Here is a 25025-nt window from a genome sequence, read left to right on the forward strand (position 1 = left end):
CTTCATATTTCCCATTTCTAGATAGGCCTTTTACGTTTGAAAATACAAAGTTTGTATTGCATCAAATCATTATCTCCCTTGAGAAGGTCTTATCAGTCATCTGGAGGCAAATATTTGTTTATAAGGGAAACAAAACTGAAGCTCAAACTAAATCAATCTTCATTGCTCATGACTTTCCATGAGAAAGGGCCCCATAGGAAGGCCTTTCCATTAACAGTTTCATATTCATTGGAGATGAGCAGGCCACATCATGGAAAAATGGATGAAAGCTCATGAAATTTTCTAGGTATTAAGTTGAGATGAACTCTCTGGGGCTTTCCTAACAGCTTAAAACCTCAGTGATTTCTTGGTGATCTAGGTAGGCATTTTTCTGTGCAGAGAGAAGACTGCCACATGCCTGGTGATTTTATCTGTCACAATTTCTCTTTGAATGCTTCCTTGTGCTGCTTGTCTGATTTGGTCTTTTCCTTGTGTTTTGTTTGTGTGTTGGTTGAGTTCTCAGTAGCAGCATAGCCTTCTTGAGGAATGTGTTACGTGTTCATGGGCCTTGCTCAAGGAAACCGCTGTCTGGGTATTTCATCAGAGTTAGAGCTGTGTAGAAGGATGGAGATATGAGTGTACTTGTGCATTCTCTTCTTACTTTTTTTTTCTTTCTCAGGAATGGATGTAAACATGATGTTAGTGGAAGAAGCATGTATGTGTGGAGTACTGCATATGCTTAAAGGAGGGGGAGATTCTCCTCCAAAGACAATCCCGATGAACCAGTTTCTGCTGGAGGATGGCTCCTCTCTCTTTTTTCTTAGACCTTCGCTGTGTTTTAGAAAATTTTTGAGTAACGCACCTCCCTTCTTGGTATACCTTGATGGTGTGGTTTTACACAGTGAGTGGTGTTGGGAAATGGTCTGCTCATTTTTCCTTTGGTGAGACATGCTTGGAAATTCGGAGGGTGAAAGAAATGTATCGAAGATGTGGAAGGTTTGAGAGGAAACAGTAAGTAAACTCTTTATGAGGTGCTGTAGAAGAACAGACGTTTCTCTCCCAGCTTGCGATTGTTCCATTAGGCACACAGCCATGGTTCATGTACGTTGAAATCTTCCTGATGAGTAGATTTAGCATTAGAATTGCGATTTTTCCTGTGTTGGGAGCTTCAGGAGGACCTTCCAGGGAATTAATTCCCTACTATCTACCTTACATGCCCTTCTACTCTGAATACTCAGAAATGTCCCTTTAGCTGCATATCATTTATTCTCTTCACAGTGCTTATCTTATACCATGATAATGTGGTGAAAAAAAAAAATTGTCTTTGGAGCTGTCCATGGTGTAGTCTTCATGCCCGTTGTGGAGAAAAAGGCTAGGCCACTGATCCTTTGATGATGTCCTTCTGGATGTAATGAAGAAGGAAGGGAATCATAATAGTTAGGAGTAGTCTGGGAATATTTCATGTGTGTAGTGGCCTTGGAGGCTTTGATTTCTCATCATAATCTTTGAACACTGACATCTCAGGAATGGTTCTGGAAGTGTCTTTGCTAACAGACACATGTGATGAGAGCAGCTGTGTTGCAGTTCCATCACTTGAATCTCATTAAGCATAATGCTTGGGCAGCCCAAAGAAAAATGCCTGTAGAATTATAGTGAAGTCCTTCACTTCTGTAGTTTTCCTGTTTTTTCCTCTTTCATCATTACTGTCTAAACTAAGCCTCAATATGGCAGAGAATCTTTAAAAGACTGGAGGATCCACAAGAATTGTGGGGCTGGGGTAGCTGATTCCATACAGAGATTGAATATTTACAGCTGTGTTATCATTCCTTTTGATGTCACTGAATGGAATCCCCTTGGCAGTGTTTGACATTCTGGAGAAGATAGAACATTATGTGTGACAAAAATGAAACACAAGGTAAAACTGAATCTCTCTTCATTGCTCACAAGAAGTAGCATAAGAAAGGGTCCCATGTTTAGGCCTTTACAGTTTCATATTCATTGCAGATGAGTGGATTACATCATAGAAAAATTGAGCTGATGCATTTTTCTTACAATGCGTAGTTGCGAGAAAGACCTCCTTGATTTTCAGGTCCCTTAGAGAGGATATTTTGCGCCTCCAGAAAACTCTGTGACAGCCTCCCGGTGTGTTTCTCTACCATGCTTTCTCTTTGGGTGCTTCCCTGTGCTGCTTCTCTGATATTATCTTTTCCTGGTCTTTTGTCTATGTGTCAGTTAAGTTATCACAGAATCACAGAATCATCTAGGTTGGAAGAGATCTCCAAGATCACCTAGTCCAAGTAGTACCACCTAGTAACAGCATAGCTGTGTTGAGGAATGTTTTATGTGTTCATGGGCCTTGCTCATGTAAACCACTGGCAGAGTATTTCAACAGAGATAGAGCTTGTGTGGAAGGCTGGAAATGTCAGAGTGTTTGTGTGTTCTCCATTTTTTTTTTCATCTGGGGAGTGGATGTAAATGTGATATTAGTAAAAGAGACATGTCTGTGTGGAGCAGCTTATGCTCTTAAAGGAGAGGGACATTCCCTTACGAATATATTTACAACGACCCTGTCTCTGTTGGAGAATGAATCCTCTCTGTCTTTCCCCTTACCTCTTTAGTATGCTTTAGAAACTTGCAGAGAAATGTATCTCCCTTCTTGGTATGCCTTGATGGTGTGGTTGTGAGCAGTGCATGTTATAAGGAAATGGTCTGTTGAATTAGTCCTTTGGTGAGATGTGCTTGCAAATTCTCGAGGGTGAAAGAAAAGCATTGAAGTTGTGGAAGGTGTGAGGTGACATGTTGGGGGAACGTTGTGTGAGGGGCTATAGAAGAACAGATGCTCCATTCTATGCAAGTTTTAGTTATTTCATTCCACACATAGCTGTGGTTTACACACTTTGAAGTCTGTCTGCTCAATAGTTTTTCCTGAGAAATGTTATTGAGCTTTTTTGGGATCTTTGGGAGAGCGTTCTGTGGAATTCATTTCCTACTATCTACCTCACATGCTACCTCACTACTATGAATACTCAAAAATATCTATGTGTATAACCTAGCTGAATATGCTTTATTATCTTCACGATGTTTTTATTATGTCATGTTAATGTGATGAAAAGAAAAAATGTCTTTCAAGCTGTCTATGGTGTAGTTCTTGTGCGTGTTGTGAAGAAATGCGCTGGGCGATTGGTGCTTGGAGGATGTCCTTCTGCCTGTCACGAAGAGGGAAGGCAATTACAACATCTGGGAGTAGTCTGGGAAATCTTCATGTGTGAAGGTCTCTTATTGGAAAGAGGAGCCTTTGAACACTGACCTCTCAAGAGTGAGCTGGAGGTGACTTTCCTAGCAGACATGTACTATGAAAACAGCCGTGTTCATAGAATCCTGAAGTCATTTAGGTTGGAAAAGACTTCTTAGAGCATCTAGGTCAACCCTTAACCTAGCACTGCCAAGTCTACCATTAAACCATGTCACTAAGATCTAAATCTACATGCTTTTTGAAGACCTCCAAGGATGATGACTCAACTACTTCCTTGGGCAGCCTGTTCAAATACTTTACAACCCTTTAAGGGAAGAAATTTTTCCTAATGTCCAATGTAAACCTCCCCTGGAACAGTCTGAGGCCATTAACTATAGTTTTATCACATGGTTCTTGGGAGAAGAGGGCGATCCCCACTTTGTTCTAGCCCCTTCTAAGGTAATCACAGAGCATGGTAAGATCTGTCCTGAGCCTCCTTTTCCCAGGACTAGACAACACCAGCTCCGTAAGCCACTCCTAATAAGACCTGTTCTCTAGACCCTTCAATGGCTTCGTTGCCCTTCCTTGGACCTGCTTCAGCACCTGAATAACATTCTTGTAGTGAGGGGTCCAAAACTGAACTCAGCATTTGAGGTGCGGCCTCACGGAGATGGGTACAGAGGGACAATCACTTCCCTAGTCCCGCTAGCCAGACTATTTCTGATCCAAGTCAGGATGCTGTTGTCTTTCTTGGCCACCTGAGCACACTGTTGGCTCATATTCAGCCAGCTATCGATCAATACTCAGAAGTCCTTTTCGGCCAGCCAACTTTCCAGACAGTCTTCCCCAGCCTGTAGCACTGCATGGGATTGCTGTGACCCAAGTACAGGTCCTGTCACTTAGCCTTGTTGTACCATGTACTGCTGGCCTCAGCCCATTGGTCCAGCCTATCCAGATCCATCTGCAGGGCCTTCCTATCCTTGAGCAGACCAACACTCATGACTAACTTCGTGTCATCTGAAAACTTACTGAGGGTGCACTTGATCCCTTCATACAGATTTTGATAATGATACTGGAGAGAACTGGTCCCGACCCATATTGTAGATGGGCAACACATTTGCTAGCCGCCAGTTGGCACGAACCTCCTGGATATCCAGGACTTCTGTTAAATGATGGACAGTGTCTTGGTGAGCACTTTGGTTGGTTCTCTTCAGATGGATCCTTTCTGGACCCATAGACTTGCATATGCCTAAGTGGTTTAGCAGGTTGCTGACCATTTACCCATGGATTATGAGGGCTTCATTCTGCTCCCCATTCCTATCTGAAGCAGATTTAGAGCCTGGAAAATAGTTGGGTCAATGTGGCTTTGGCTAGGGTATTCTTTGGTGTCATAACTGGTGCCAGGGTCTTTGCCATTTCTGTTCTGATCATCATGTCCCTGTCCTTAGAGGCAATGAAGTTTCTCTGAGAATAAAGTATTTGGCAAAAAGTTCCTATGTAGGACAGGTCTCTGAGGTGAAAGGGTGCAGCTGGAGTCACCACCATTTATGAAGGTGAAGGCAAAGAAGAGCAGAAGGGTGCTGTGGGAGCAGGTGTCCCCTGGAAATGCTAATCTAGAGCTAACTGAACCCAAATCATGATGTAATAACTATTAGCCATGAATGTGAATTTCTGTGTAGAACAAGATCCTCTAATTCTGCATGACAGATTCATGAAGATATGATTGATGCTTAGTGCTGGTTCCTGTTCTTTCTCAACTGAATGTACTTAGAGCTGTTTAATAACTGATCCAAAGTACTGCTTTTGTCTTGCACGTGCTGGAGTAATTTTCTGTGGGTCTCTGCTACCTTCACAGAGAATGCCATGGGGTTTTCTTCTGTTGTATGGGTAGGCATTTTTCTGGAAATCCATTTAAGTGAACAGAAGCAAAAACAGGTCTTCAGCTTTTGTGTTCTCCAAGACTGCATTTCTAGTGGGGGAAACTAATCAGCAGAGACTGCCCCCACTAGTTTCGTCAGTAGTAGTGATCTGGAGCGCGTGCACAGCCTGTTCAGAGAGCTGAGGGGGGCAGCTGTTCCCTCCCTAAGAGTGCTGCAGCAGCCTTTCATACGTGCTACACTGATTCATATCGTTTGTTGACATTGAAACAACAGCACAAATTACAACTAAACTGAATTTAGATGGTCATACATTGTTGGAAAGCTGAGGAAACTTTCAATCAGGGGAGGACGGCAAGAATAATATTTGAAATTCGTGAAGGACATGCTGCTCCTGCAGTACTGGGTTCAGAGGTCAAGTTTATACGAATAATTCTACTTCCCATACGGTAGAGCGAAAACAGCCAGAGTAACCCTCCACCATCACTCTTCTCATGAGTGGCCTGAAGACCAGAATGCATTCGCTCTTTTCCTCGAAGATGACAAGGTGTTGTGGATGCAAACGGACCGACCCGGGCCGCTTCGCAGGGGAATGTGCCGTGGCGCCGTGTCCACAGCACCCGAAGGTTTCCGCGGAAGATGCAGGGCGGCGGCGCTCGGTGTGAGCCGCGCGTGCAGTGCCGGGCGGCGGCTGCGGGCGCCGCTGTTCACCACGGAGGAGAGGAAGGAGCGGAGCGCTGCAGCCAGCCCCGCCCGCTGCGGCCCGGCTCGCTCGCTCGCTGTGTCGGCGGCCGGGCGGGCTGCGAGCGGCTCCGCGCTGCAGAGCTGAGCTGCAGCGAGGCGGAAGGCCGGCGAGGCTGGAGCCGGGGCCAGAGCTGAAATAGGAGCCGGAGCGAGAGTCTGATCCAGAGCCGCAGGCGAAGAGCCGGGGAGGCGGCGGGGAGCTGTCGGCGGGCGTCCGGTGGCGGCGGGGCCGTGGCGGAGATGTGGGCGGCGAGAGGAGGGCGCTGGGGCCGGAGGCAGCGAGCGCTGCTGTGCTGCGTGTTGGTGGCGGCGTGGGAGGCGGCGTGGGGGCAGCTGCGCTACTCGGTGCCCGAGGAGCTGCCCAAGGGCTCTTTCGTGGGCGACGTGGCCAAGGACCTGGCGCTGCAGCTGGCGGTTTTCCGCGACCGCGGCGCCCGAGTGGTGTCGGCAGATAGGACGCGGTATTTCGCTCTGCATGCGAACAGCGGCCACCTGGTGACGGCGGAGAGGCTAGACCGAGAGCAGCTGTGCGAGGGCATGCAGCGATGCGTGCTGCGCTGTGAGGTGATCGTGGAGGGCGAGATGAAAGTTTACGAGATCGAAGTGGAAATCACGGACATTAACGACAACACGCCAAGCTTTAGCGAAGTTCAGATTGAAGAAACGCTGATCGAAACGACTGCTCCAGGGTCGCGTTTTCCTCTGGCCGAAGCTCACGACCCGGACGTGGGAGTGAATTCCCTGCAGAGCTACGAGCTGAGCGGCGACGAGCACTTCTCGCTGTCCGTGCAGGCGGGAGCCGACGGCACAAAGCGTCCCGAGCTGGTTCTGGCCAAGGCGCTGGACCGGGAGGAGGCGGCGTTTCACGAGCTGGTGCTGATGGCGAGCGACGGCGGGGAGCCTGCGCGGACGGGCACGGCACGCATCCGCGTGTCTGTGCTGGACGCCAACGACAACGCGCCCGTGTTCAGCCAGGCGGTGTACGCGGTGCGCGTGCCCGAGGACGTTCCCGTTGGCTCCACGCTCCTCACCCTCACGGCCACCGACGCCGACGAGGGACTTAACGCGAACGTGAAATACGTGTTGAAGAAAATAACTGAGAAAGCTTCGAAGATATTCTACCTGGATCCCGAGACGGGATCGATCACGCTGGTGAGGAGCCTGGACTTCGAGGAAGGCGACTCCTACGAACTACAAGTGCAGGCACGGGACGGCGGTGGCCTATCTGACACGGCTGTAGTCTCGATCTCGGTGACCGACGCGAACGATAACGCGCCCGAGATTTCAGTGAGGTCGGCGCTGAGCGAGATCTCTGAGGACGCGCCGTCGGGGACGGTGGTGGCCCTGCTGCACGTGCAGGACCGAGACTCGGGCGCCAACGGCGAGGTGCGGTGCTCGCTGGTCGGGGACGTGCCGTTCCGCCTGCGGAGCTCGGTGGGCAGCTACTACAGCGTGGTGACGGCGCGGGAGCTGGACCGGGAGGAGGTGTCGGAGTACAACGTGACGGTGCGGGCGGCGGACGGCGGGTCGCCGTCGCTGCGGAGCAGCGCGGTGCTGGCGCTGCGCGTGCTGGACGTGAACGACAACGCGCCGGTGTTCGCGGAGGCGCGCTACAGCGCCCGTCTGGCCGAGAACAACGCCGAGGGCGCGCTGGTGCTGACGGTGCGCGCGTGGGACGCGGACTGGGGGCAGAACGCGCGCGTGCGGTACCGGCTGGCGGAGGGGCGTGTGCGGGGCGCGCCGCTCTCGTCCTACGTGTCGGTGCAGGCGGAGACGGGCGCGCTGTACGCGCTGCGCTCGTTCGACTACGAGGAGGTGCGCGAGGTGGGGCTGTGGGTGCGGGCGGAGGACGGCGGCGCGCCGGCGCTGAGCAGCAACGTGTCGGTGCGGCTGCTGATCGTGGACGAGAACGACAACGCGCCGCAGGTGCTGTACCCGCCGGCGGCGGCGGCGGCTCCGGGCGCGGGCTGGACGGGCGTGGAGCTGGCGCCGCGCTCGGCGGAGCCCGGCGCGCTGGTGGCCAAGGTGGTGGCGGTGGACGCGGACGCGGGGCAGAACGCGTGGCTGTCCTACGAGCTGGCCAAGGCGACGGAGCCGGGGCTCTTCCGCGTGGGGCTGCACAGCGGCGAGGTGCGCACGGCGCGCTCGCCGCTGGCCCGCGACGCGCCCAGGCACAGCCTGGTGGTGGTGGTGAAGGACCAGGGCCGGCCGGCGCTGTCGGCCACGGCCACGCTGACGGTGGTGCTGGCCGAGAGCGTGGCCGAGCTGCTCTCGGAGCTGGGCAGCGCGGCGGCGCCGGCCGAGCCCGCCGGCAGCCTGACGCGCTGGCTGGTGCTGGCCGTGGCGGCCGTGTCCTGCCTCTTCCTCGCCTTCCTGCTGCTGCTGCTGGCGCTGCGCCTGCGGCGCTGGCGCCGCTCGCAGCTGCTGCCGCCGGCCAGCGGCGCCTTGCGCGGCGTCCCGGCCTCGCACTTCGTGGGCATCGACGGCGTCCGCGCCTTCCTGCACTCCTACTCGCACGAGGTGTCGCTCACCGCCGACTCGCGCAAGAGCCAGCGGCGCTGGGCGGCCGACAGCTGCTGCAACACCCTCCCGGCCCGGCCGCCGCCCGACAAGGCCGCGCCGCTGCTCGGGGACGACGCTGCCGGCGCCCGCGGCGCACAGCCCGACGCCCTCCCGGTGAGTCGCTCCGGACACCGCGATGCCCTCCCTCTCGGCGCTTGCCTCCCTTCCTGCTCCTTGCCTTTTCCTCCCCGCTCTTCTTCCCGGCCGGTGTGTTTTGCTGCTGAGCAAGGCACAGCTTCGCTGGGCAGCATGTTGTGGGTGGCTGCCCCTCGCTCAGGTGAGCCATGTGCGGAGTCTGCTGCCAGTTTTACACCTGGTGTAGAAGGCTGGAGATGAGAGGGGGTTTTGCCTGGAAATCTGCTTCAACTGTTTTTTTGTTGGGTTTTTTTTTTTCTGCACTTTCAGGTTTTTGCATGTTTCTTCCCCTGACTGGTGTCATGGAGATTTTCTTTTTGTTCTTCAGTATTCTAAGTAAATGTACACTTGAGATTATTAGGAGGTTAACATGTACCATCCCAATATGCCATGTGCTTGATCAGTACTGTGAGGTTGTCTTCAAACAGAATCTTAGTGTCCCTGTGTTTCATTTGGCTTCCTCTCGTCTATACTCTAATATACTCTTCTCCTATATACTCTAAGTAACTTTTCTTTTGCTGCATTAGCTTTGGTTGAAATATCCATGCTGCTGTTCTTGTGCATGTGGAGGCATAATAGCCTAGTCAATCGGTCCTTTTAGGATGTCTGTTTGGCTGTTGTAGAGATGAAGGAGAATGAAAAGACTTGCATTTGAGATTCCCACGTATGTGCTGGGTGTGACAGGCTCTCAGAGGAAAGAGTAGTGCTTGAACATTGACCTTTCAAGAATGGAACAGACTATGTGAGCAGGCATATGCTATAGCAACAGAGCCAATGTGCATTCATCCTTTCTGCTTCATGCTGCCTAATGTATGGCAGGATAAAATAATGAAGTTTGAAGAGCAAGAGCAAAGTCATTTTCATGTCCCGCAGATTTCACGTTATTACCTTGTTTGTTGTCCTTCTAAAAACTGGAGCTCTTCTGTGAGAGAACCCTTTAAAAGACTTGAAGATCTGTTAGAAGATCTTCTTGAAGATCTGTTAGAAGAACTAGTAGGATTGGGGGAGCTGTTTCCACACACAGTGTGAATGTTTAATGCAGTCAGGACAAAGTCTTTGATATCTTCATGTTTCCTTAAAATGTCACTAGATTAAATGCTCTTGCCAGTTCCCTACATATGGCTAGAAGATGAATACTGTGTTGCAAGTGAATGCTGTGAATGTGTAGCTAGGAAGGTTTGTGGCTGGATTTGAATGTTTCTCAGCAGTGAAACTATTCAGGGAAAGGTTTGATTTCATAATCTGTGGCAAGGCCCACAGCATTTATGCACCATTTTATCCTGGATTTTCTGCCATGAAAGGAAACTAATTCCCTGATGATAAAATGTTTTGCAGAAAAACTGTGCATGCAGAGTGATGATGCCTGTGTGTAACAGCTTATAATTCCTGTGTGAATCACCATTAATTCACTGCCATCTGTTGTAACATTTTGACATAGAGTTTGTCATTATTCTGTTTTTAGGTGTTTGTTCCCAGGATGTCTGTGCTTTGTATTTCCCGTTTCAGGTTAGGAATTTTGCATTTGAGAATAACAGAGTTGTACTGCAGGAAATCCTTAACTCCTTTCTAAAGGTTCTTTCAGATACCTGAAGACAAATTCTTGTATGAGGGAAATGAAACAGGAGGTAAAACTGAATCTCTCCCCACTGCTTGCAAGACTTGGCATGAAAACGGGTCCCATATTAAGGCCTTTATATTTGCAATTTTATTTTAATTGGAGATGAGCAGGCCACATCATAGACAAATTGAGGAGAACTGGTGAACCTTTTCAAGTGAATTCCAGATGAACAATTCAGGGCCTTGCTTGCAGCTTAAGACCTCAGTGATTTCTTGGTGCTCTGAGGAGGAATTTTGGTGCCCACAGAGAAGATCCTGCTGCCCGAAAAAATGATTTTCTCTTCCACACTTTCACTTGGAATGCTTGCTTGTGCTGCTTCTCTGATTTTATCTTTTCCTGGTCTCTTGTCTATGGGTCTAAGTTGAGTTGTCAGTTGCAGCACAGCTGTGTTGAGGAATGTGCTATGTGTTCATGGGCCTTGTTCCCATGAGGCAATAGGTGGGTATTTCATCCAAGTTAGAGGTTGTGTGGAAGGCTGGAGATGTGAGGGTGTGTTCTCTTCCATTTTTTGTCTCTGGGGAGTGGATGTAAATATAGAGTCATAGAATCATTAAGGTTGGAAGAGACCTTCAGGATCATCTAGTCCAATCATCACCCTACTACCAATGTCACCCACTAAACCATGTCCCTAAACACCAAGTCCAAGAAAGCAGCCTCCCCTTCTCCCCTTTTCTGAAAAATATGGGCACTTTTACGCCTTTTTTTCTAAGAGTTCTTTCCTCATTCCCAGTGATCGGTGCACACAAAACACATTTTTCTTCCCATCACCCCGCCCCCCGCCGTCGCCTCAGGCCTGCTCCCCACCAGGCACCCACTGATGTTAGTAGAAGAAGCATGTATGTGTGGAGCAGTGCATGTGCTTCAAGGAGGGGGACATTCCCCTCCAAAGACAATCATGATGACCCAGTGTGTGGTGGAGGATGGCTCCTCTCTCTCCTTCCCCTAGATCATGAGTATGCTTTGAAGATTAAACAGAAATACACCTCCCTTCGTGATACTTGTCAATGGTGTGTTTGTGGTGTGTTGTATAAGGAAATTGTCATTTGAACTGATCCTTTGGTGAGATGTGCTTGCAAATTCTGAGGATGAAAGTGTCCTCGTTCCAGTTAGGATGGAGTTAATTTTTCCTCATAGTAGCTGGTAGGGTGCTATGTTTTGGATTAGGATGAGAAGAGCGCTGATAACATGCTGATGTTTTAATTGTTGCGGAGCAGTGTTTATACCAGGCCAAGGACTTTTTGGCTTCTCGCTCTGTCCTGCCAGCGAGCAGGCTGGGGGTGCAGCAGGAGCTGGGAGGGGACAGACCCAGGACAGCTGACCCAAACTGGCCAAAGGGGTATTCCATACCATCTGACGTCATGCTAAACAATATATAGGGGTGGCTGGCCGGGGTGGGGGGCCGGCTGCTCGGGGATAGGCTGGGCATCGGTCAGCGGGTGGTGAGCAATTGCATTGTGCATCACTTGTTTCGTACACATTATTATTATTAATACTATTATCATTATCACTATTATTATTATTATTGTTATTATTATATTCCTGTCTTAATAAACTGTCTTTATCTCAACTCACCGGCTTCACTTTCCCGTTTCTCTCCCCCATCCCAGAGAGGGAGGGGGGAGGGTGAGCGAATGGCTGTGTGGTGTTTAGCTGCTGGCTGGGTTAAACCACAACAGAAAGAAAAGCATTGAAGTTGTGAAATGATTGAGGTGACATTTTGGCAGAACGCTGTGTGAGGAGCTGTAGGAAAAAGAGACACCCCTCTCCCTGCTTGTTGTAGTTATTCCATTAGGCACACAGCTCTGCTCAATTACACAGTAGAAATGTTATTTTTTTTCTCTGTTTGAATCTTGAGTAGGACCTTCTGGGGAAATCTTTTCCTACTGTCTACCTTACATGCTCTACTCCTATGAGTGCTCAAAAATGGCCATTTGCCTAACTTAGCTGCATATCATTTATATCTTGGGACCATTAATATTACCTCATGATAATATGATAAAAAGAAAACTGTCTTTCGAGCTGCCCATGGTGAAGTCTTTGTGCATATTGTGGAGAAAGGGGCTGGGCAGTTGGTCCTTTGATGATGTCCTTTTGCCAGTCACGAAGAGGGAAGGCAGTCATAACCGCTGGGTGTAGATTAGGAATTTTTCGTATGTGTGTTTGGAGGCATTGACCTCTCAACATAACATTTGAGTGCTGACCTCTCAAGAATAGCGCTGGAAGTGTCTTTGCTATCAGAGGTGCTATGGGAGCAGCTGTGTTGCAGGTCTATCACTTGAATTTCATTGAGCATCAGGCTTGTGTGGACCAAAGAAGAATGCCTATAGAGTGATAGGTAAGTCCTTCGCATCTGTAGTTTCCAGTGGTCTGATTTTATCTTTTCCTGGTGTTTCTTCTGTGCATGTAGGTTGGGTTATCAGTAGCAGCATCACTTTGTTGAAGAATGTCTTTTGAATTCACGTGCCGTGCCCATGTAAGCTACTAGCTGGGTATTTTAAGAGTTAGAACTCTTGTGGATGGCCAGAGATGTGAGTGTGCTTGTGTGCTCTATTCCATGGTTCTATTCTAAACATGAAGATAGTAAAAGAGGTATGTCTCTGTGGAGGAATGCATGCTCTTAAAGAACAGGGACATTCCCTTACAAATATATTTAGGATGACCCAGTCTTTGTTGGAGAAAGGCTCCTCTCTGTCTTTCCCCTTATCTCTTTAGTATGCTTTAGAAACTTGCAGAGAAATTTACCTCCCTTCTTTGTATACCATGATGGTGTGGTTGTGTGTGGTGCATGGTATTGGGAAACGGTCTGTTCAGCTTTTCCTGTGGTGAGATGTATTTGCAAGTTCTGAGGGTAAAAGTAAAAAAAAAAAAAGAAAAAAAAAAAAGAAGTTGTGAAAGGTTTGAGGTGACATGTTTGGGGAATTTCGTGTGAGGGGCAGTAGAAGGACAGATGCTCCTTTCTCTGCTTCTTTTAGTTATTCCATTCCCACACAGCTGAGATTTACGCACTTGTCTGCTCACTGTTTTCTGCCTAGAAAACATTACTGAGCTTTCATTGTGAGCTTTGGGAGGGCCTTTCACAGAATTCATTCCGTAATATTAACCTTACTCCGTCTACTACTATGAATGCTTGAAAATGTCCATGTGTGTAACTTAGTTGCAGATCATTTCTTCTCTTCACAATGTTCATTTTATGTCATGATAATGTGACAAAAAGAAAATTGTCTTTGGAGCTGTCCATGGTATAGTCTTTGTGCATGTTGTGAAGAAATGTGCTGAGCGATTGGTCCTTTGATGATGTCCTTGTGCCTGTCATGAAGAGGGAAGGCAATCATAACAGTTGGGAGTAGTTTGAGAATTCTTCGTGTGTGAAGGTCTCTTGTTGTAAAGAGGATGCTTTGAACACTGACCCCTCAGGAATGGAGCTGGAAGTGGCTTTGCTAGCAGACACGTTCTACAACCACAGCTGTATTCATAGAATCCTGGAATCATTTAGGTTGGGAAAGACCTCTTACATCATCTAGCCCGACCTTTATCCTAGCAGTGCCAAGTCTACCATTAAACCATGTCACTAAGGACTACATCTACATGCTTTCTGAAGACCCTCAAGGATGCTGACTCAACTACTTCCCTGGGCAGCCTGTTTGAATACTTCACAACCCTTTCAGCATAAATTTTTTTCCAAATGTCCAATGCAAACCTCCCCTGGAACAATCTGAGGCCATTTCCTTTAGTTTTATCACATGGTTCTTGGGAGAAGAAGCCCATCCCCACTTTGCTGTAGCCTTCTGTAAGGTAATCATAGTGCATGATAAGATCTGCCCGGAGCCTCCTTTTCTTCAGACCAAACTTCCTCAGCCACTCCTAATAGGACCTGTTCTCTAGACCATTCAACAGCTCCATTGCCCTTCTTTGGATCTGCTTCAGGACCTAGATATCCTTCCTCTCGTGAGGGGTCCAAAACTGAACACAGTATTTGATGTGTGGCCTCACCAGAAATGGGTACAGAGGGACAATCACTTCCCTAATCCTGCTGGCCAGACTATTTCTGATCCAAGTCAGGATGCTGTTGTCTTTCTTGGCCACCTGAGCACACTGCTGGCTCATATTCAGCTGGCTATTGACCAATATGCAGAGATCCCTTTCATTCAGCCAGCTTTCCCGTCACTCTTCCCCCAGCCAGTAGAACTGCATGGAATTGCTCTGACCCAAACAAAGGACCCATCACTTAGCCTTTTTGAACCACATGTTGCTGACCTTGGCCTATCAGTCCAGCCTATCCAGATCCATCTGCAGGGCCTTCCTACTCTTGAGCAGATCAGCATTTGTGCTTAACTTGGTGTCGTCTGAAAATGTACTGAGGGTGCACTCGATCCCCTCATCCAGATCATCGATAAGTGAGATTGAAGAGAGCTAGCCCCGATACTCAGCCCTGGGGGAATCCACTTGTGACCAGCCTCCAGTTGGATTTAACGCTATTGACCAAGACTCTTTGGGCTTGACTAACATGCCAGTTTTAAAGCCAGTGAAGCGCACACTCATCCAAGCCATGAGCAGCCATTTTCTCCAGAAGAATGTTGTGGGAAAGAGTGTTCAAAAGCCTTACTGAAGTCAAGGTAAACCAGATCCACAGCCTTTCCCTCATCCACTTAGTATGTCAATTTGTACAGAAGGAGATCAGATTCATGAAGGAGGACCCGTCATTCATTAAGCCCCATTGACTGAGCCTGAGTACCTGGTTGCCACGTGATGGCACTGAAAATGTTCTGCTCCACAAGCTTGCCCAGCACTGACAGGCCTGTAGTTTTTCAGATGTCCTTCTGGCCATTCTTGTAGATGGGCATCACGTTTGCTAGCCACAAGTCAACTGGGACCTCCCCAGATAGCTGTGACTTCAGATAAATGATGGAAAGTGGCTTCGTGACCATTTTTGCCAGCTCCCTCAGTACCCTGAGGTGGATCCCTTCTGGCCCCATAGACTTGCATATGTCTAAGTAGTTTAGCAGCTCACTGACCATTTCCTCGTGGACTATGACGGCTTCATTCTGCTCAGGGGATGGGATTCTGATCAGGGCATGGTATACCCAGAGAAAAATTGGTCTTGCTGCTAAAGACTAATGAAAAAATAGGCATTAAGGAGCTTGTCTCTTGTCATTACTTTTCCCCCCACATCCAATAAAGGATGGAGATTCTCTTTGGTCCTCCTTTTCTTGTTTATGTATTTATAAAATAATTTTCATTACCTTTAAGAGCTGTAGTCAGCTTGAGCTCCAGTTGGGCTTTGGCCCTTCTAATTTTCACCCCAGACAGCCTCAGACATATTTATAGTCCTCCTGAGTGTTGCAAGTACATTCCAATTTCATTCTACATAATATTGGGGCAGATCAAACCAGAAAATGTCTGGAGTGACAATGAAGTCCTTCAATTGTGTAATTTTCACATTTTTGCCTCATTTACTGCCAATGTCTAAACTGCAAATAAGTGTGGCAGAGACCCCTAAAAAGATTGGAAAAGCTGTTGGAATGGTGGGACTGGGAGAGCAATTTCTTTCCAGACCATGAATGTTTAATCCAGTGGATAGAACTACTGTGATATATTTCTCTTTCAGTAAAATGTCAGAGAATTATATGCCCTTTTCTTTCTTACCTCACCAATGCTGAGGAGTAGGATGTTGTCCATGATGCAGATAAAGACTGCGACTGCAGAGTACAGAGGCTGAGAAGCAGGCTTAGAGCCTGGAAAATAGTTGGGTCAGTGTGTCTTTGGCTGGGGAATGCTTTTTTTTTTCGTACCTGATGCCAAGGGCTATGCCATTTCTGTTCTGACCATGGTTTCCCTGTCCTTAGAGGCATTGATGTTTCCCTGAGAATAAAGTATTTGACAAAAAGTGCCTATGCAGTGGAGGTCTCTGAGGTGAAATGGTGCAGCTGGAGTCACCACCATTTATGAAGGTGAAGGCAAAGAAGCATAGAAGGGTGCTGTGGGAGCATGTGTTCCGTGGAAGCACTAATCTAGTGCTGTGATTCATCCAAAGTACTGATGTAGTAACTATTAGCCATGAATGTGAATGCTTACTGTGTAGAACAAGATCCACTGACTCTACATGACAGAATCTGGAAAACTGATGTTTAGCGATGGAGGTATTTCATGGTCTTCCTTTGGCTTTTTCTCAAATGAATGTATTGGAAGTGTTTGATAACTGATGCCAAATTCTGCCCTCATCTTACACCTCTGTGTACACTGGCATGCTCATGTCCCATGGTTCTCAATACATTCAAAGTATGATACATTCTCAATACATTCAAACATTTGATACATTCAAAGTGAATGTCCTGGGGTTTTCTTCCGTTTTTTGGGTAGGCATTTTTCTGGAAATCCATTTAAGTGAATGAAAGAATCTTCAGCAGTTGTGATCTCCAAGACTGCATTTATAGTGGGGAAAACTGATCAGAGGTGAGTGCCCAGACTGGCTTATGAAATAACAGGGATGTGGAGTGAGTGCACAGGCTTCTCAGAGAGCTGAAGGGATCTGTTTATTCCTTGGTGCTACACCCTTACAGGGGGAAATGATTTATATCAGCTGTTGACATCGGAACGACAGCACAAACTATAAATGAATGTAAGATTTAAATGCCCCCTTTAAGGTAATTGTAAAGGAAGATAAGATCTGCCCTGAGCCTCCTTTTCTCTAGGCTAGACAACCCCAGCTCCCTCATCCACTCCTAATAAGACTTGTTCTTTAGACCTTTCAATGTCTCTATTTCCCTTCTTTGGACCTGCTTCAGCACCTCAATAACCTTCCTGTAGTTAGGGGTCCAAAACTGAACTCAGCATTTGAGGTGTGGCCTCACCAGAGATGGGTAGAGAGGGACAATCACTTCCCTAGTCCTGCTGGCTGGACTATTTCTGATACAAGTCAGGATGCTGTCAGCTTTTTTGGCTACCTGAGCACACTGTTGGCTCATATTCAGCTGTCTATTGACCAATATGCAGAGGTCCCTTTCATTCAGCCAGCTTTTAAGTGAGTCTACCCCAGCCTGTAGCACTGCATGGGATTGCTGTGACCCAAACAAAGGACCAGATGTTCTGCTCCATGAGCTTCCCCAGCATTGACAGGCCTGTAGTTTTCTGGATTGTCCTTCCGGCCCTTCTTGTAGATGGGCATCACAATTGATATCCACCAGTCAGCTGAGACCTCCCCAGAGAGCCGTGACTTCAGATAAATGATGGAAAATAGCTTGGCGAGCACTTCCACCAGCTCCCTCAGTACCCTCAGGTGAATCCCTTCTGGCTGTATAGAGTTGCAGATGTCTAAGTGGTTTAACAGGTCACTGACCATTTCCTGGTAGATTATGAGGGCTTCATTCTGCTCCCCATCCCGATCTACCAGGTAGTCAGGGGATGAGGTACCCAGAGAAAAAATGGTTTTGCTTCAAAAAACTAAGGCCAAGAAGGCATTAAGGAGCTCATCTCTTATTACTATGTTTCCCCCCTCTTCTAATAGTCCTCCTTTTCTTGTTTATGTATTTATAAAAACAAGTTAAGAGTCTTTAAGTGTAGTAGGCAGATTGAGCTCTTGTTGGGCTTTGGCCTTTCTTTTTTTCTCCCTGCACAGCCTCAAACATCTTTATAGTCCTCCTGAGTGTTGCAGGTGCATCTCTTGAATTTCATTTTCCACGATGTTAGGGCAGATCAAAAAAGGGTGTCTGCAGAGTGACAGTGAAGTCCTTCACTTGTATAATTTTCACATTTTTGCCTTGTTTGCTGCTGCTGTCTGAACTGGGCCTGAGTGTGGCAGAGACCCCTAAAAAGATTGGAAGATCTGTTAGAATGGTGGGAATGTGGGAGCAGTTTCCATCCAGACCATGAATGTTTCCTCCTCTGGAGAGAACTACTTCGATACGTTTCTCTTTCAATAACATGTCAGAGAACTATATGCCCCTGTCTTTCTTGTCTGACGGACGATGAGAAGTAGGATGTTGTCTGTGGCGCAGATAAAGACTGTGACTGTAGAGTACAGATGCTGAGAGGCAGGCTTAGAGCCTGGAAAATAGTTGGGTCAGTGTGTCTCTGGCTGGGGAATGCTTTTGTTTCATACCTGATACCAAGGGCTATGCTATTTCTGTTCTGATCATGGTGTCCCTGTCCTTAGAGGCAATGATGGTTCCCTGAGAAAAAAGTATTTGACAAAAAGTGCCTATGCAGTGGAGTCACCACCATTTATGAAGGTGAAAGCAAAGAAGCCTAGAAGCGTGCTGTGGGAGCAGGTGTTCCATGGAAGCACTAACCTAGTGCTCTAACTGATCCCAGGTACTGTTTTAATATCTGTTAGCCATGGATGTGAATGCTTAGTATGTAGAATGAGATCCACTGCTTCTGCATGACAGAATCAGGAAAATATGATTGATGCTTAGTGCTGGAGATATTTCATGGTCTTCCTTTGGCTTCTCGAATGTATCGGACAATGTTTTTGACAACTGATGCCAAGTTCTGCCCTCATCTTACACTTGTATGCACAGTGGCATGCTCACGTCCCAGTTTTTTTTTTTTTTTGCTACCTTCATAGTGAATGGCATGGCATTTTCTTCCAGTGAATGGGTAGCTATATTCCTGGAAATCCATTTGAGTGAATTGAAGTTAGGCAAGAATTTTCAGCTGTTGTGGTCTCCAGGACAGCATTTATAGCAGGGGAAACTGATCAGTTGTAAGTGTCCACAGTGGTATGCTCTGTAGTAAGGATGTGGAGTGCATGCACAACCTGGTCGGAGAGCTGAGGGGAGCTGTTGGTTCCTTGATGCTGCACCCCTACAGGGGGAACTGTTTCATAACGGTTGTTGACATTGGAATGATAGCACAAATTATAAATTAATGTAAGATTAAAATGAATGTAAAGTGTTGAAAAGACAAGAAAATGTCCATTCAAGAATGAGTGCAAGAACGATCTCTGCAATTCCTTGAAGTGAATGTCCTTCTGCAAACATGGTGTAAGGGTGATAATTACTTTGAGGCCGAATTAACACGAATAATTTTACCTGCCATGCAGTAGAACTAAGGTATCGAGACCTCTACCTTCATTCTGATCATGACCGCCATGAAGACCAGAATACATTCGATGTTCTCCTCGAAGAAGAGAAGGTGTTGCAGAAGCAAAAGCACCGACTCTGGGCCGTGTCGCAGGGGAATGTTCCGTGGCGCCGTGTCCGCGGGGGCCGAAGGTTTCCGCGGAAGAGGCAGGGCGGCGGCGCTCGGTGTGAGCCGCGCGTGCAGTGCCGGGCGGCGGCTGCGGGCGCCGCTGTTCACCACGGAGGAGAGGAAGGAGCGGAGCGCTGCAGCCAGCCCCGCCCGCTGCGGCCCGGCTCGCTCGCTCGCTGTATTGGTGGCCGGACGGGCTGCGAGCGGCCCCGCGGTGCGGAGCCGAGCTGCAGCGAGGCGGAAGGACCGCGAGGCTGGAGCCGGGGCCAGAGCTGAAATAGGAGCCGGAGCGAGAGTCTGATCCAGAGCCACAGGCGAAGAGTCGGGGCGGCGGCGGGGAGCTGTCGGCGGGCGTCCGGTGGCGGCGGGGCCGTGGTGGAGATGTGGGCGGCGAGAGAAGGGCGCTGGGGCCGGAGGCAGCGAGCGCTGCTGTGCTGCGTGTTGGTGGCGGCGTGGGAGGCGGCGTGGGGGCAGCTGCGCTACTCGGTGCCCGAGGAGCTGCCCAAGGGCTCTTTCGTGGGCGACGTGGCCAAGGACCTGGCGCTGCAGCTTACGGCGCTCCGCGACCGCGGCGCTCGCATCCTGGACCGAGGTAGGACGCGGTATTTCGCTCTGCATGCGAACAGCGGCCACCTGGTGACGGCGGAGAGGCTAGACAGAGAGCAGCTGTGCGAGAGCTTGCAGCGCTGCGTACTGCGCTGTGAGGTGATCGTGGAGGGCGAGATGAAAGTTTACGAGATCGAAGTGGAAATCACGGACATTAACGACAACGCGCCGAGCTTCGGAGAGGCAGAAACAGAACTGAGAATGAGTGAGACGACTGCTCCAGGGTCGCGCTTCCCTGTGGCCGTGGCACACGACCCGGACGTGGGAGTGAATTCGCTGCAGAGCTACGAGCTGAGCGGCGACGAGCACTTCTCGCTGTCCGTGCAGGCGGGAGCCGACGGCGAGAAGCGTCCCGAGCTGGTGCTGGCCAAGGCGCTGGACCGGGAGGAGGCGGCGTTTCACGAGCTGGTGCTGAGGGCGAGCGACGGCGGCGAGCCTGCGCGGACGGGCACGGCGCGCATCCGCGTGTCTGTGCTGGACGCCAACGACAACGCGCCCGTGTTCAGCCAGGCGGTGTACGCGGTGCGCGTGCCCGAGGACGTGCCCGTTGGCTCCACGCTCCTCACCCTCACGGCCACCGACGCCGACGAGGGACTCAACGGCGAGGTTAAGTATTCGGTCATAAAAGTGACAGCAGCAAAAACAGACAAACTCTTTCTGGATCCCGAGACGGGATCGATCAGGCTGGTGAGGAGCCTGGACTTCGAGGAAGGCGACTCCTACGAAATGGAGGTGCAGGCACAAGACGGCGGTGGCCTTTTCGACACTGCTACAGTCTCGATCTCGGTGATCGACGTGAACGACAACACGCCCGAGCTGACTGTGTCGTCGGCGCTGAGGGAGATCTCGGAGGACGCGCCGTCGGGGACGGTGGTGGCCCTGCTGCACGTGCAGGACCGGGACTCGGGCGCCAACGGCGAGGTGCGGTGCTCGCTGGTCGGGGACGTGCCGTTCCGCCTGCGGAGCTCGGTGGGCAGCTACTACAGCGTGGTGACGGCGCGGGAGCTGGACCGGGAGGAGGTGTCGGAGTACAACGTGACGGTGCGGGCGGCGGACGGCGGGTCGCCGTCGCTGCGGAGCAGCGCGGTGCTGGCGCTGCGCGTGCTGGACGTGAACGACAACGCGCCGGTGTTCGCGGAGGCGCGCTACAGCGCCCGTCTGGCCGAGAACAACGCCGAGGGCGCGCTGGTGCTGACGGTGCGCGCGTGGGACGCGGACTGGGGGCAGAACGCGCGCGTGCGGTACCGGCTGGCGGAGGGGCGTGTGCGGGGCGCGCCGCTCTCGTCCTACGTGTCGGTGCAGGCGGAGACGGGCGCGCTGTACGCGCTGCGCTCGTTCGACTACGAGGAGGTGCGCGAGGTGGGGCTGTGGGTGCGGGCGGAGGACGGCGGCGCGCCGGCGCTGAGCAGCAACGTGTCGGTGCGGCTGCTGATCGTGGACGAGAACGACAACGCGCCGCAGGTGCTGTACCCGCCGGCGGCGGCGGCGGCTCCGGGCGCGGGCTGGACGGGCGTGGAGCTGGCGCCGCGCTCGGCGGAGCCCGGCGCGCTGGTGGCCAAGGTGGTGGCGGTGGACGCGGACGCGGGGCAGAACGCGTGGCTGTCCTACGAGCTGGCCAAGGCGACGGAGCCGGGGCTCTTCCGCGTGGGGCTGCACAGCGGCGAGGTGCGCACGGCGCGCTCGCCGCTGGCCCGCGACGCGCCCAGGCACAGCCTGGTGGTGGTGGTGAAGGACCAGGGCCGGCCGGCGCTGTCGGCCACGGCCACGCTGACGGTGGTGCTGGCCGAGAGCGTGGCCGAGCTGCTCTCGGAGCTGGGCAGCGCGGCGGCGCCGGCCGAGCCCGCCGGCAGCCTGACGCGCTGGCTGGTGCTGGCCGTGGCGGCCGTGTCCTGCCTCTTCCTCGCCTTCCTGCTGCTGCTGCTGGCGCTGCGCCTGCGGCGCTGGCGCCGCTCGCAGCTGCTGCCGCCGGCCAGCGGCGCCTTGCGCGGCGTCCCGGCCTCGCACTTCGTGGGCATCGACGGCGTCCGCGCCTTCCTGCACTCCTACTCGCACGAGGTGTCGCTCACCGCCGACTCGCGCAAGAGCCAGCGGCGCTGGGCGGCCGACAGCTGCTGCAACACCCTCCCGGCCCGGCCGCCGCCCGACAAGGCCGCGCCGCTGCTCGGGGACGACGCTGCCGGCGCCCGCGGCGCACAGCCCGACGCCCTCCCGGTGAGTGGCTCTAGCTGAGTCACTCGAGTCCCTCCCTCCGCGCTCGCCTCTTTCTCTCCCGTTTTGTTCTCTCGGTGCTCACGCCTCTTACCGAGATGAAAGACGTGTGAGATTGCCACAGAGGTGCTGGGTTTGACAGAATCTCTGAGTAATGAGTTGTGCTTGAACATTGACCTCTCAAGAATGGAACAGTGTTTGCTAGCAGGCACAGTGTATGGCAACAGAGCCATTGTGTGTTCATCCTTTCAATTTCATGCAGCATAATATTTGCCAAGATAAAATAATGAGGTGTGAAGGGTGAAAGTGAAGTCCTTCTTGTGTTCTGTGGGTTTCATGATTTTGCCTTGTGTGTTGACAGTGTCTATATTGGGCTTTAGTATCATAGAGAACCCTTAAAAGTCTGTTATGTATGTTACCTTTTGGATCGGGGGAGCTGTTTTCATAAAGAACAGGAACTTTGGCTGCTTTCACAGCAACAAATTTGTTGTGCTTAAGCTTCCTTAATATGTCACTGGATGAGCCATTCTTGGCAGTGGCCAACGTATGGCTAGAATGTTATTGTCCATGGTGCAAGCGAAGGCTGTAAATGCAGAGCAAGGATGGTGAGCAGCTGGTTGTGAATGTGGAAAATAGGTGGATTAATGGATATTTTCTTTAGGCAAAGATTTGATTTTATAGTTTGTGCAAAGGCCTTCAGCACCTATACACAATTTTATTGTGGGTTTGCTGCCTTGAAAGTCAACTGTAATCCCCTGATGATAAAATGTTTTGCAGAAAAACTGTGTATGTAGAGTGATGATGCCTGTGTATAATGGTTTATAATTCCTGTTTGAATTCATATTAATCCATCCGTATCTAAGTTGTGAAATAGTGTTTCTTTGTAGCCATATTTCAGTTTTTAGGCCTTTTTCCAAATAAGGTTGTGCTTCGTGTTTCCCATTTCTGGGTACACCTTTTTCTTTTGAAAATACCAGTGCTGCATTTCAGGAAACCCTTACTTCCCTTAACAAGATCCTAACAACCATCTGAAGATATTTTTTTTTTATATTAGGGAAATGAAACAGAAGCTAAAAGTGAATTTCTCTTCATTGCTCTGAAGACTTGGCATGCAAAATGTCACAAAGTAAAGTCTTCACATTTACAGTTTCATATTTATTGGAGACAAGAGGGACACTTCTAAGAGAAATTAAAGAGAACTGATTAGCTTTTCCTAAAATTTCCTAAAAAGTCCCATTGTGTGTAGTCCAGAGGAAGACTTCAGGGCCTTGCTTGCAGCTTAAAACCTCGGTGTCTTTCCAGTACTCTGGGGAGGAATTTTGGTGCCTGCCGAGAAGACCGTGCCACCCTCCCAGAGAAATTCCTTACCACACATTCTCTTTGAATGCTTTCTCGTGCTGCTTATCTGATTGCATCTTTTCCTGGTGTTTCATCTATGTATGTAGGCTGACTTCAATTTAGCAGCATAGCTGTGTTGAGCAATGTGCTACGTGTTCATGGGCCTTGCTCCCATGAAGCAATAGCAGGGTATTTCAACAGAGTTGGAGCTGGGGTGGAAGGCTGGAGATGTGAGGGTACCTGTGTGTTCTCTTCCATTTTTGTTTCCCCAGAATGGATGTATACATGATGTTAGTGGAAGAGGAATGTATGCGTGGAGCAGCGCATGTGCTTATAGGAGGGGGAGATTCCCCTCCAAAAGTTTCTGATGACCCAGTCTCTGGTGGAGTCTCCTCTCTCTCTTTCCTCTTAGATCATTAGTATGCTTTTGAAACTGCTGGGCACATATACCTCCCTTCTTGGTATTCCTTGATGGTGTGGCTGTGGTGTGTGGTATAGGGAAATGGTTCAATGAACTTGTCTTTTGGTGAGATGTGTTTGCAGATTCTGAGGATGAAAGTAAAGCATTGAAGTTCTGAAAGTTTTGAGGTGAGAGTGTAAGGGAACTCTGTGTCTGCAGCTGTAGAAGAACAGATGCCCATCTCCCTGCTTGTTGTAGTTATTCCATTAGGCATACAGCTGTGGTTCATGCAATTCGAAGTCTTTCTGATGAATAGGTTTTGCATTTGAAATGCTATTTTTCCTGTGTTGGAAGCTTCAGGAAGACCTTCTGGGGAATTCATTCCCTACTATCTACCTTATATGCCCTACTACTATGAATACTGAAAAATGTCCATGTGTGTAACTTAGCTGCGTATTGTCTATTCTCTTCATGTTTATATTGCATCATGATAAAGTGGTGAAAAGAAAATTTTCTTTGGAGCCATCCATAGTGTAGTCTTTGTGCAGATTGTGGAGAAAAGGGCTGGCCAATTGGTCTTTTGATGATGTTGTTCAGACTTTCATGAAGAGGGAAGGCAATTGTAACATTTGGGAGTAGTTTGGGAATTCTTCATGTGTGAAGTGCTCTTGGAGGCTTTGATTTCTCATGATCTTTGAACATTGACCTTTCAGGAATAGAGCTGGAAGTGTCTTTGCAAGCAGGCACATATGATGAGAGCAGACGTGTTGCAGGTCCATCACTTGAATCTCATTAAGCATACTGCTTGGGCAGAGCAAAGAAGAACATCTGTAAAGTGATCGGGAAGTCCTTCACTTCTGTAGTTTTCACATTTTTGACTTGTTCATTGTTACTGTCTAAATTGGGCCTCAGTGTGGCAGAGGACCTTTAAAAGATTGTAGGATCTGCAAGAAATGTGGGGTTGAGGTAGCTGATTCCATACAGAGCTTGAATGTTTACAGCTTTACTAAGTTTCCTTAAAATGTCACTGAATGGAATGCCCTTGGCAGTGTCTGAGTTCTGTTGCTGCTCTGAGAAGATACTGCCGGTGCCTGTGATGCACACCCTAATACCCTCATGGTGAATCACTCTCATGGT

At 49.7% G+C, this 25025-nt stretch overlaps 2 protein-coding genes and 1 long non-coding RNA gene across 3 annotated transcripts; 2 read left to right on the forward strand and 1 right to left on the reverse strand.

The window, feature by feature from the left end:
- Nucleotides 1-633: 633 nt before the first annotated feature.
- Nucleotides 634-14568, reverse strand: LOC308178025. Its single transcript, XR_013939533.1, has 2 exons — nucleotides 13555-14568; nucleotides 634-3286 (listed from the first exon to the last, which is right to left on the reverse strand). It is a non-coding gene; the product is annotated as an uncharacterized lncRNA (long non-coding RNA).
- LOC308177984 (protocadherin gamma-A10-like) lies at nucleotides 5990-11714 on the forward strand. The gene has a single exon (XM_080555941.1). It carries the CDS (start codon nucleotides 6073-6075, stop codon nucleotides 8728-8730), a length of 2658 nt encoding a protein of 885 aa, XP_080412067.1. The 5' UTR covers nucleotides 5990-6072; the 3' UTR covers nucleotides 8731-11714.
- A 5149-nt stretch (nucleotides 14569-19717) lies between the features above and the next one.
- LOC308177813 (protocadherin gamma-A10-like) lies at nucleotides 19718-22171 on the forward strand (the record flags this gene model as incomplete). The annotated part of the gene is made up of 1 exon (XM_080555608.1): nucleotides 19718-22171. The coding sequence occupies one exon, from the start codon at nucleotides 19718-19720 to the stop codon at nucleotides 22169-22171; it is 2454 nt and encodes an 817-aa protein (XP_080411734.1).
- Nucleotides 22172-25025: the final 2854 nt, after the last annotated feature.

Source organism: Anser brachyrhynchus (genome assembly GCF_964034855.1).
Source record: "Anser brachyrhynchus genome assembly, chromosome: 14".
Classification (NCBI taxonomy): Eukaryota; Metazoa; Chordata; class Aves; order Anseriformes; family Anatidae; genus Anser; species Anser brachyrhynchus.

Excerpts from the sequence above, each read along its gene's own strand:
- LOC308177984 (XM_080555941.1), top strand. The coding sequence starts at position 6,073 with ATGTGGGCGGCGAGAGGAGGGCGCTGGGGCCGGAGGCAGCGAGCGCTG.